This window comes from Mastomys coucha, unplaced genomic scaffold (genome assembly GCF_008632895.1).
Source record: "Mastomys coucha isolate ucsf_1 unplaced genomic scaffold, UCSF_Mcou_1 pScaffold16, whole genome shotgun sequence".
NCBI lineage: Eukaryota > Metazoa > Chordata > Mammalia > Rodentia > Muridae > Mastomys > Mastomys coucha.
In genome coordinates this window covers 85848025-85860907 of record NW_022196898.1, presented here as the reverse complement: position 1 = coordinate 85860907, position 12883 = coordinate 85848025, and the positions used below count along the sequence as shown (strand labels likewise).

General features: G+C 45.1%; 1 protein-coding gene across 2 annotated transcripts in view; it reads right to left on the bottom strand.

Annotated features, from left to right (window-relative positions):
- Positions 1-11700, bottom strand: part of Eif4e (eukaryotic translation initiation factor 4E) — a 33032-nt gene extending 21332 nt beyond the window's left edge. Inside the window, exons 1-2 of one of the 2 annotated variants that reach the window (XM_031375651.1) lie at positions 11665-11700; positions 10648-10694 (exon numbers count right to left, since the gene is read on the bottom strand). In XM_031375651.1, the coding sequence (XP_031231511.1) occupies positions 10648-10665 (18 nt within the window). In that variant the 5' untranslated portion in view covers positions 10666-10694; positions 11665-11700. Of the gene's footprint in view, positions 1-10647; positions 11576-11664 lie in introns of those variants that run through there. The other variant, XM_031375650.1, reaches the window with a different exon arrangement.
- Positions 11701-12883: the final 1183 nt, after the last annotated feature.

The window sequence follows — 12883 nt, the reverse complement described above, 5'->3', positions numbered from 1 at the left end:
CATGTAAATAAAGAAAATAAAAAAAAATAAAAAAAATAAAAAAAATAAAAAGAATTATTTTGGCTGGGCGGTGGTGGTACACACCTTTAACCCCAGCACTTGGGAGGCAGAGACAGGCAGATTTCTGAGTTCGAGGACAGCCTGGTCTACAGAGTGAGTTCAAGGATAGCCAGGGCTACACAGAGAAACCCTGTCTCGGAAACAAAACAAAAAAAAAGAATTATTTTAAGTGAGTACACTGTCACTCTTAAGACACATCAGAAGAGAGCATCAGATCCCATTATAGATGGTCGTGAGCCATCACGTGGTTGCTGAGAATTGAACTCAGGACCTCTGGAAGAGCAGTCAGTGCTCCTAACCACTGAGCCCTCTCTCCAGTGGTAGCATATACCTTTAATTCCAGAACATAGAAGGCAGAAGCAGGCAGATGTCTAAGTTGAGGCCAGCCTGGGCTACAAAGTGGATTCCAGAACAGCCAGGGTTACAAGGAGAAACCCTGTCTTGAAACCCCTTCTCCCAAAGGAAAGAGGAATAAAATAGGCAGACAATGCCTAAAATAGATCTTATTTCAACAAATAAAACCTCCAGTGACAGGAATAGGTTACATCTTGTAGAGTCATTGGCCAAAAGGATGATCCTTAAAGACACCCAACCCCCACCCCAAATATCACAGGCTCTCCTTGGTTGGTCCCCACACACTGATTGCTCTACTGCTGAAGACAACATGTGGAAGTCACTGAACACAAGTCCAGCTGTTGCCCAACTAAACGCCTCAGCCCTACTGACTAGCATCAGGGTACAGGAAGGTATGCTGCATGCCATCAAGAGATCAGTACCTTACTCAACCCATATCAGAGATGCTTCTCGTTGCAGAAGATGGGAATTAACAGAGACCCACAACAGGACAATCTGCAGAATCCTGAATGGATTTCTTCATTAAAGGTTCAGGGATCTATGTAGAAGAGGCAGAAAGACTCTAAGAGCCAGACGGGAAGACACTACAAGAGTGTCTGCAGCAGGATCAATGCACATATGAACCCACTAAGATTGTGGAAGCAAGTACTAGGCCTGCACAGGTTCAAGCTAGACAGGGTGCCCCCAGTACTAAGATGGAGAAGCAGACATTGGCTCCTACCACTAACCAAGAAGCTATCTGCAATCAATACCAGTTGGCAATGGGAAAATCAGTTTTCTCCAAATGAATGTCAAGGATGGATGGAGAATAAATAAACATATATGTATATATGTATATATGTGTGTGTGTATGTATATGTATATTCATTCCACACTCCAGGGGAGGCCCCACACCCAGGAGTAAGTGGCCAACACAAAAAACAAGCTCCGTGGCATTTTCATGTATTTGTTTTGTTGTGTTTTGTTTGGGCATTTTTTTGTTTTATAGGTCAGTCTTTTGCTTGTTTTGGTTTTCATTTTAGTGGAGTTTTTGAAAGAGGAAAGATATGTAGTGTGGGCAGGGAAGTAGGGAAAATCAGCGAGGAGTCAGAAGAGGGCAAAAACATGATCAAAATATCGTATAAAGATTTGTAATTAAAAATAATAAAACTCAGGCTGGTGAGATGGCTCACTGGGTAAGAGCACTGACTGCTCTTCTGAAGGTTCTGAGTTCAAATCCCAGCAATCACATGGTGGCTCACAACCATGTGAAATGAGATCTGATGCCCTCTTCTGGTATATCTGAAGACAGCTATAGTGTACTTAATTATAATAATAAATAAATCTTTAAAAAATAATAATAATAAAACTCTGCAGCAAGAGAAAAGGGGAACAATCGCCACTAGTCAAGATAGTAGGTAGACAAAAAGTAAGAATATGAGATTGGAGAGATGGCTTAGGAGTTAAAAGCAGTAGCTACTCTTCCAGAGGATCCAGGTTCAATTTCCAGCACGCACATGGTGGCTTACAACCTGACCTGTAAGTCTAGCCTTTTTCTGGACTCCTCTGGCACTCACATAGATATACACAAAACATACACACAAATAAAAATACTTTTCTTTAAAAATTATTAGAATATGACAACAGATTAAAAATAAAGTTAATTGCCTTAGTGATGAGTACTTATACAAACTCCATTAATATGTGCATAAATGTGTGCGTGTGTGTGTGTGTGTATGTGTGTGTGTGTGTGTGTACGTACCATGAGTATGTGGTGCCTATGGAGGGCAGGTGTTGTATCCCCTAGAACTGCCATGGTTCTAATTGCCATGTTCTAAGCTGCTATGCTTAGAACCAAATCCAGGTCCTCTGCAAAAACAGCAAGCAAGTAGTACTCTTTAGCTCTGAGCCACCTCTCTAGCCCTTCATTTCCACGTTAGCCATTAACTTTTTAAAGGGGAGCTGAATGATTTTAGTAACAACCAACTATAATGTAGTTCACTTAACCAGCATCATTTTACCTTTTCAATTTGTTGTTAAAACACATACTTTAGAGAAAACCTCGTATACAGAGGTTACTCACTTATCAGAGCAATATTTGAATCCTAAACAGTTGGAAAGAGCCTCAGTGTTGTTGATCAACACAAAATAACTTAAAACTATCCGATGTAATAAATATGTAATGTAATAAGTGTGATGTAATAAAACTTTCAGAATAATTACTAAACAAAAATGTAATAGACCAGAGAGTGTACATGGCTAACATCTATTAAAGATAATGTACTACTGGCTTGTAAGCATGCAAACCAGTTCAGAATGGAATCGATTAACTCCAGCTCAGTTTGATATTCCACTTTACATCCCTGTACAAAATTTGGATTTTTAACTGCCTATTTGGTTAAAAAAAAGAAAAGTATTAATTCAGAGAATATCATTTTTCTTTTCTTTTCCTTTTCTTTTCTTTCTTGTTCCTGGCTGTCCTGGAACTCACTCTGTAGACCAGGCTGGCCTTGAACTCAGAAATCCGCCTGCCTCTGCCTCCCAAGTGCTGGGATTAACACCACACCAGGCTTCCATACACTTTTAATCTCAGCACTCATGAGGGAGGCAAAGGTAGGTGGATCTCTTGAGTTCTGGGCCAGTCAGATACAGAGAGACCTTAGTAAGGCCTGAAAGAAATGACGCAAACTTAGTATTTAGGAAGTAGAGGCAGGTAGATCTCTGAGATCAAGACCAACCTGGTCTACAGCATGAGCTCTAGAGCAGCCAGGGCTATGAAGAGAAACCCTGTCTTGGAAAAAATACCAAAACAACAAAAATGTGGGTGTGGTGTGGGGGGGTGCTTGCTAGAGAAATGTCTTAGTACTTGCTGCTCTTGTAGAGAACCAGGTTTGCAGCAACCACATGGTGGCACACAACCATCCTAATTCCTATTACAGAGATTCTAACACCTTCTGACCTCCATAGGCACCCACATACATATGGTATTCATTATTCACAGACACATGCACAAAGTATAAATAAAATCAAAATCAAAATAATAATGATACAAAAGACAGCACTTAGGCTGTGACAGTCAATGTATTTAATGTTTCACATTAACTCAATCTTTTTTTTTTAAGATTTATTTATTATTATACCTAAGTACACTGTAGCTTACACCAGAAGAGGGTGTCACTATGGGTGACTGTGAACCACCATGTGGTTGCTGGGATTTGAACTCAGGACCTTCAGAAGAGCAGTCAGTGCTCTTACCCACTGAGCCATCTCTCCAGCCCTAACTCAATCTTAACATACATCAGTATAATTAGTTCCTTCCCCCTGTACTCCTAGTCATTTTACACAAACTTGTACATCGAAGTAATTGTTTTTTTTTTCTGTTAACTATGTGCATTTAATATAATGTATTAGCCGGGCGTGGTGGCGCATGCCTTTAATCCCAGGCAGAGGCTGAGAATCATATGGCAATACTAGCACATTGACAAAGCATTAAAATCCCCACTGTAAGCAAGGAAAAGCATGACAGCTAATTTCTACTAACACGTTGCAATAACAAGCTTAAATAAACGTTAACATGCACTACGGCTGAAACTGTTTCACCCTAGCAAACCCCTCACTAAAACTGCTTAGTTTACAGCAAGTAACTAAGTAACTGTTTTCTTCTTTAAAGTTCACTGAAACTGGCTCCACTAGTGACATATGCTAACAGGCAAACAGGAAGCAGTCACTTGCTGTCTTTTCAGTCTACCTACAAAGCTCTAGACCAAGTACTAAAGCATGTCTATCATACAAGGAGCCCTCCGTATTTGTGGGTTTATCATCAACAAATTCAACAAACCTCAAACAGAAGATATTGAAGGTAAAACCCATTCTAAAACTGTACATGTTTTTTGTCATTATTCCCTAAATAACATGGGGCACATCTTTCTGTGCCATCTGTATTGTATTGGATAGTATTCCAAGTATACAGCAGGATCCGCAGTTACATGGCTCTATGAGGTCTGAGCTATCTCCAGTTATTTTCTGAAAAGTCTATGCTTTGCTTGATTCAACGTGCTGTAAATGTTGGCTATGCAACTTTCAGTTTAGAGCTGTAGCTAAGTCCCTGTGAGTTTGTTGATATCAAGCTCACTTTCTGAAGTTATCCTGTACCCCCAAGAGACAGATGGTGATGTGATTATATGCATTAAATGCTTAAGGACACACGCGCGCGCGCGCGCACACACACACACACACACACACACACACACGTCCCAGAAGTGGCTGCCTGAAAAGTCAAGTCATTCTGATCCTTGGTTTCCTCATCTGTGAAATAAGAACACAGGTACCCGCGGGGATGCTGGACACACACTGAGTTAGCAATTAATAAATATCTGCCTACATTAAAAATAACTACTGTAGCCCGGCAGTGGTGGCACATGCCTTTAATCCCAGTACTTGGGAGGCAGAGGCAGGTGGATTTCTGAGTTCGAGGCCAGCCTGGTCTACAAAGTGAGTCTCAGGACAGCCAGGGCTATACAGAGAAACCCTGTATCGAAAAAACAAACAAAACAAACAAACAAACAAAAGTAAACAGTTGTTACAAACAGTAATCCCCCCCTTTTAAGTTACTTGCTTAGAACACAAAATCCATATTCCTGGAAATAGTAATAGTCCAGCCTGTCATGATTAGACATAAATTTACTCAACACAGTGTGACTAAGCTTCCCACCAATTTCCATGGAATACATACTTTTTAAATTACAAAATAGGTGGAAAAGCAGCACAGAGAAACACACACAAACACACACCGACAACTACTTGCTTCTGACTATAAGACAAAAATGATTCTTTTTGAGATGAAAGGCAATCTTCTCTTTTCTACATGTGATGAGACTCTCTTTAGAAGTGATTTATGGTAAGGACAGGAAAGGAGACAGTACCTGAGGCTGTGATCACAGGCTTCCCACTGCTTACTAGTAACCAACGACTTACAAGACAGGAGTTTTCTAGCAGAAAAGATGAGTGCATGCAGAAGTGCCTATTTTTCGGAACCTTGATTGTATAAACATTAGGTCCACACAAGTAAAAACCATCATCTGTAAATACTACATGTAAATACTAAGATCACTTTAGGATACTTGATTCCTACTTTTCAAGACTGAGAAATCTCAGTGTTTTCCATCACAGGGAAATTTAAATGAAACTGTATAAGCCAAACTCATTTCCACCTCTCAGCCATCTCCCCGAGAAAGATGGCACAACTCCCAATGTCACAGAAGAGCCATCTCCAGTGTGCTGGGGCATGAAAAGGAGAAAGGCCACAACAGCTATTGCACATGCCCCGCAAGTCCATGGCTGCTGGCACTTCTGCCGAGCTTTATCTCCTTCACCATCTACAGTGGCGCTCAGCCTTCGTAGTACCGGGACCCTTTAATACAGCTCATGCTGTGGTGACCCCAAACATAACATTATTTCTTTGCAACTTCATAACTGTGATTTTGCTGTTATGAATAATGTAAATGTGTCTCCAATGGTCCTAGGTGACCTCTGTTCAACCCCCAGTTTGAGAACTGCTGTTCTAGAAATTAAGTGTTTCATGGAAATGATGAAATATTTGAGATATTTGGGTGAATATTGCTATGAGTGGAAATTTTTAATACATGTAGAAATTAAGTGTTTCATGAAAGTATTATTTGCTCAGGATTTCTATGTTCAATCTGGATTAAGGAACCAGACTCATCTACATGATTCTAGATAACCGTGTAAACTGTACATCCAGGTTTAATTTCTCTAAGTCAAACAATTATACAGATTCAGAGTATAAAGTGAAGTTTGGAATAAACATCCAAGGTTTGACTTAGTAATAAATTAAGAAAATAGGTTCCTTACTAAAGAAAATGAAATTGTCAAAGTCAGCTTACCAACCCTCACCTTTTCATTGATAAATATATTATCACTTTATAGCATTTTATTCTTTCCCTGTTTTCTTTCAAAGCTTTCCCCCCAGGTGTATGGGCAGTGTGCCTGCACGCACAGATATGTGCAACACATGCACACCTGGTGTGAGGGCTGTCTTGGAACTCATGTCCGACAGCTGTGAGCTGCCATGTGCTTGCTGGGAACTGAACTCCAGTCCTCTAGAGGTGCTTTTAACTGATGAGCCACCTCTCTAGTCCCTTTTAAAGCTTTTTAAGTATATATTTACTTACTCATTTTTCTATGTGGGTGTGCTTGCTCAGGTTGTGGACCTGGAGGTCAGAGAACAACTTTGCAAGAGGTCTCTGTTTGCACCATGAGGGTCCTGGTACTCTGACTCAGATCCTCGACCCAGATCCTTTGGCTTGGCAACAAGCACCTTTTACCCCTAAAGCCATCTCACTCGACCTTTTTTTCTTGGGTTTTATTTTGCTTTGAGACATGTAGGCCAAGCTAAATTCAAAATTCTGTTGCCTCCACTTCTGAGTGCTCGGATTACAGGTGTGCACCACCATGGCAGGCTTCTCCTCTGCTTTTAAGTCTTACTTTAAAAGCAGGTTTCTAAGCATAAAGAAAGGAACTGGACTAGGTGTGGAGGTACACAGCTGTAAATCCCAGCCCTGGGAAGGTAGGAGCAGCTCCCACCCCCACCTCGAGTCCTCGGCTAACCAGTCTGGTCTAAATAGTAAGTTCCAAGCCAACAATAGCTATACAAACACCAAAAATAAAAACTACCAGAAACTATTCTCTAATAACCACTATAAACTGTTGAGGACACTGTCTTGCCATCTTTACTCTGTCTAATTTTGACCCTGCCACAATTTCGAGCTTAACAGGAGAGAAGCCTTTGTCCACAAGTTCTATGAAGCACTACACTTCCCTTCATGTTCCCTTTGAACTTCTCAATTTATATTTGTAAGCCATTACTTATGTAACTAAGCTCAAATACTTAAAACCATGTAGTATCAAATTGAAAATGACTATGAAAATCCCACAGACTAAAAATCTGGCAAGTGCTTATAAAAGTTTGTATATGTAGGGGGAGAAAAACCAACAGCTCACGAGTCTCTAAGTCAGTGGTTCTCAACCTTCCTAATGCTGTGACCCTTTAATGCAGTGCTTCATGTTGTGATGGCCCCATACCATGAAGTCATTCAGTGCTACTTCCTAACTAATTTTGCTCTAGTGATGACTCATAATGTAAACATCTGTCTTCTGATGGTCTTAGGCAGTTCTTGTTAAAGGGTCTTTAGACCCCAAAAGGCACACCCTACAGGTTGAGAACCACGGCTCTAAGTGTTTACAATTAAGCATACTACCAAAACAAACAAAAAATGCTCACAAGCTAAATGAAAATATCAATGAACTGCTAGACTAATACAGAAGTAGAGGCTCACAGCCGTCCATTGGACTGAGCACAGGATCCCCAATGAAGGAGTTGGAGAAAGGACCCAAGGAGCTGAAGGGCTTGCAGCCCTTAGGACGAACAACAATATGAACTAACCAGAACCCCACAGAGCTCCCAGGGACTAAACCACCAACCAAAAGGTACACATGGTGGGACCAATGGCTCCAGCTGCATATGTAGCAGAGGATGACCTAGTTGGTCATCAATGGGAGGCGAGGCCCTTGGTCCTGTGAAGGTTCTATGCCCCAGTGTAGGGGAATGCCAGGGACAGGAAGCTGGAGAGGGTGGGCTGGTTGAGCAGGGGGAGGGGTGAGGAAACAGGGTCCCCCCCCCAGGGGAAACGGAGAAAGGAGATATCATTTGAAATGTAAATAAAGAAAATATCTAATTAAAAAAAAAGAAACTAACAATAGCCAAATAAGATGTTTATTTTTTACAAGCTTCAACTGTAATCCAATAGAATAAGTCATCCCTTTTTTAAGAAATTACTTAAAACTGAAGAAGTACTAGTGTAGTTCAGTAGTCAATGTATCAGTCCCGGAGCTAAAAATCAAGCACCCAAGCCACATCTTTTGGTCTGGAGGAAATCCCGGAACCTGCTCTGTAGAACAGGCTGGGCTCAATGTCAAACTGAGATCTGGCTGCCTCTGCCTCCTGCCTGCTGGGATTAAAGAGGGCCACAGCTACCACTCAGCTCCGACACAAACTCTTACAAATATTAAAAAGAACACTGATGACTAACCTACAAGCAAAGGGTGTTCTAACAGTAAAAAGAAAATGAGCACCCCAATGTCATCTTGCATACTGTCTCCAACTAGTTTCAATCAAGTTTCACCTTCACACTCTTTTAGGTTTCTAGATTTCTCTGACCCTTAAATTTACACACACTATGCATATCAAAGGGCTCATCCCAAGGAAGAGCATTTCACCTCAGACAGACACTGGCAGTTAGGCTCCAGTAAGAGCTCACAATGAACAAAGCACAGACCCCATTTTATATAACTTTGTATCCTAAATATCACTGTAGCCCACCCTAAACTGCCAGCAACTCTCAAGTACTGACTCAGAACAAAATCCAATGACTACATTGTGGCTTTAGCACAATCCAAGACTTAAATGGAATTGAGATGTCACAGAACACACTGCTCTTTTATTGCTTAGGTCTTTTTAGTTTTGCCTCTATTATCTGTAATATTTTCCTCTAACACTCGTAGAGAAAGGTAGAAGATTCAGTCAGAAGGTAACGGCAGCACCTGTCAAGAGTTTGCGTTACATTTAAATGCTTCCCCTCTCGTTCTTATATGGATATTCTAAAGTTAGTTAATTTCACTAATAATTTATGAGGCAGTTTTGCAAAATACCAGGACAACTGATGTCAATAAAGAACAAGTAAATCATGCCTCCACCCCCCAAAAAGTCTTGAATTCTGCCAAGATGAGGCCGTTTTGCAAACTAATCAATGGTATACAGTCTCTCGGTGAGTTTTTAAAATATCTGGCAAAGGTGTTCTACAAAGGTTTCTGGTTGTTAGTCTATGCCTTTATGCACCTGAGACTTTATCACACAGGTGTGACATTCCTTAAAAAACCTGGGATGGATGACCAGCGAGCCAGCTGCTGGCAAACACAAACCATGACAAAAAACAAAAAACAAAAAAACAAGACAAATCACCCCCTTCTGGCTACCGGAGTTACCAACGTGATGCTCGCTAGGTGCATCTTGCTTCAATCAATTTCAAAAACAAGCACTTTCATTAAGAGGGAAGCAGTGTACAGTAAGAAGGAAACATTCTTTGGGGCGCCTAAGTGATGGTTCGGAAAAAGCGCCTGAATTTCGATCCTCGGGACTCCAAAAGCTGTCCTCTAACCTCCACACGCCAAGCCGTGCGTGGCTCGCGTCGCTGCCCCCCAATGCTTAACTTTTTCCGTTTAACTTAAGATTAATCTTGAAAGTCTCTATTCCCAACATTAGTGTTCGCTGGCTATCTCCCAGACGATCTCGTCGCATTCAGAGCAGAAGAATCTACACGGTCCTCGGAGGCGTGCGTGCTTGCGCGCTGCGCCCGGGAGGATGAATGAATGGAAGCCCGGCGCGTGTGAAATGCAGGTCTGCGGCCAGCCGACCCGCGGCCGCGATCTGTAGGCCTCGCTCCTCCCTCTTCCCTCCTCCATGACAGCCCAGTCCCGGCGTGCAGGGGACCAGGACAATGTGATCACCACCTCGCCAGGCCCCTTTCCCCGGCCCCGGGAGGTGCGCGACACGACCCCTGAGCGCGCCCCCCAACTCAACGCCCCAGCCCCCGGCTCCCCGCGGGACGCGCTCTCGCCGCGCCCCGCCAGCCCGCCGGCCCGCCGGCCCGCCCGCCCGAGCCCGCGCGCCCACCGGCTCCGCCAGCCCACCCTCCTCCGCAGCTCCAGAGCGCGGCCGGCACGAGGACCCCAGCGGCCCGGCGCGGGCGACGGCGAGGCGCCGCTGCCCCCCAAGCTCCCTCCGGCTCTCAGGCCGCCTCGCCGCCCACCCGCCCCACCAACCACGGTGCCCGCTAGGAGCCGCCCGCCCCACGCCCCCCCGGGACCCCAGGCCGGATGATCCCCGCGCCGGCGTCCCGAGCCGCCCTCCGGCCCGCCGCACCGCGGGGCCGCGGGGCCGCGCGGCGCCCCTCCCCCACCGCCCCGGTGCCCGGGCCCCCTCTCGGCGTGTGCGCTCCACGCTGCCGCCGCCAGCCTCCCGGCGCCGAGGCTGCCCCGCGGAAGGTCAGGCCGGGGAGACAGGGGCTGGACGCGGCCGGAGGCTCCGTGCGCGCCGAGAACGCCGTCCTGCGGGACGCCCTGAGCGGAGGAAGGCAGAGCGCGGGGACCTCGGGGGTGGGGGCCGAAGGCAATACTCACCGGTTCCACAGTCGCCATCTTAGATCGATCTGATCGCACAACCGCTCCTGAAGGGGGGGCGAGAGGAAAAAATGAGATTCAAACCCGATTGGCCGGCTCCTGCCCACGTGACGGACGTGTCCGTTTGGCCCGGGCGGCGCCTGCGCAAGACTGCAGCTGCTTGGGGAACGAGAGGCTTCTGGGAAGTGGAGTCTCTTTTTTTTTTTTTTTTCCCTTAAGGCAAAGAAGTTTTTTTTTTTCTCCAAAAAAAAAAAAAAAAGTGATCACGTGGTCGCTGGCGAGGGTGCGCGGCTCCCGGCGCCGCGGGCGCTTCCTGCAGAGTTGGTTTTAGGCCTCTGCGGTGCAACGGGCAGAGCTCCGGTTGCACTCACTGCGGGGCATTCCTGCTGTGCCTTCTGTCGCCCAGTCCTCCCATCTTTTCCTAGAAGGTTGAGAACTGCAGGCTCAGCACGCGCAAGAAGGCTTCATTTGCTTAGCTGAGGTCCTAAGACAAGTTGCTTTTTATTTAGTTTTCTTTTCGCCTCCCACCATTTTTCTCTTGGTTTCCGAAAGAGGCGGCGATGGAGAGTCGTTGATGCGGTCCGCGTTTCCCCCGTCCCCGATCCACTAACGCGGGTGGTCCCTGGCTACCATCGCTGCCCAAGCGGGTGGGCGGGCTTGCCCACGGTACCCACTCACACGCTTGGGGAAGGGGGAAGTGCACGCGTCGGCTTTTCCTGTTCCCAGTCCTGAGATGAAGGCGTCAGGGGTGAATCTTGTTGGACGTCAAAAGTTTGGAAGTTCTGTCCAATTGGTTCCAGTATTCTGCTTGGACGTGAACGGAAATAGCCTACGTCCAGGTGCCAGCCAGGGAAGCCACTCCGGGCTCCGCTGACTCAGCCCTGGACTGAAGGTCAGGAGTCGTTAAACCGGGTCAACTATGACTCTCGACGTTGACTCATACTCCTTAGGCGAGTGACTTAATCGCCTAGTGCCTCAACTTCTTCATTTATGAACCAAAGATGATAATACACTTACCTCACAAGGGTGTGCTGTGTAAGGACTGTAACCAGCTTTGAAAACGCTTCGGAATCTAGAAGCAAGCACGCGCGTGCCTTCCTTAAGGACCAGCCGCCTCCGCCTCCGCTGCTGTTTTTTTCTTGACCCTGGGTCTCTTATAGGGTAGGGTGGCCTTGAACTTGAGGTGTCCCGGAGGATGGCCTTGAACTGTTGACCCTCCTGCTTCCACCTCCCCCACAAAGTATCGGGATTACTGGTCGGTGCTGGGAGTCGGGATGGGTGGGGAGAAGCGCTTTTTTGCTGAGATAGGGATGGAACTCAGGGCCTCCTGAGTGCCAGACAAGCACTCTTCCAACTGAGCTATAACCCCAAGCCTTAACAATGTCTTAAAATTGTCTTTTGTGTCTGGCGGTGGTGGCGCACCCCTTTAATCCCAGCACTTGGGAGGCAAAAGCAGGCGGATTTCTGAGGTCGAGGCCAGCCTGGTCTACTGAGTGAGTTCCAGGACAGCCAGGACTACGCAGAGAAACCATGACTCAGAAAAAAAAAAAAAAAATTTATTTTGTTTACTTTGTTAAGTACACAAATGCAGTTTTAACAGAAACTTCACATTCATAACAACTTCTAACAAACAGAAATTTGTCTCTACACTGGCATGCTACATTTTCTTCTAAGTTCCTGGGCCATCGTTTCTCAAGGCAGTGTTGAGTAAATGTCCTAAAGAAGAAGACAGGATCTCGCTGCTTTCACGCAGCTTAAAAATGTTACCACCAGGAAAAGCAGTTTGAGCAGGCTATCTCTGCGCCTGCCTCTCCATGGTATTGCTGCTGTCCAGAGCTGTGTCATAGCTATTATTGAGTACATAATGGATGCTTGGCTTGACTAACACATAATTGAGGCTGGGTAAGAACTCAAAGCCAGTGCCTGCTAGTGTTTTTGTTTACCAGGATGGCAGAAGTGGTTTAAATGAAAGCTTCTGTTTGTGAGTAGATCCTAAAGTAGACACAGTTCTACAAACTAAACACATAGGTGAATTTCTATGTACATATCTGTTACACTAACCAAAGTAATCACAATTGACCCCTTATTTTCTGTTGTCTGTAAAGTGATGTCTGATTAGTTTTTATGAAAAGACAGCATTAGAGTGCTGGGTTGCAGCTCAGTTGATAGAGTGCTCATCCATTCGGAAGTCCTGTTTTAGATTCCCCCAACACCAGATAAACCCAGCATGCTGGAG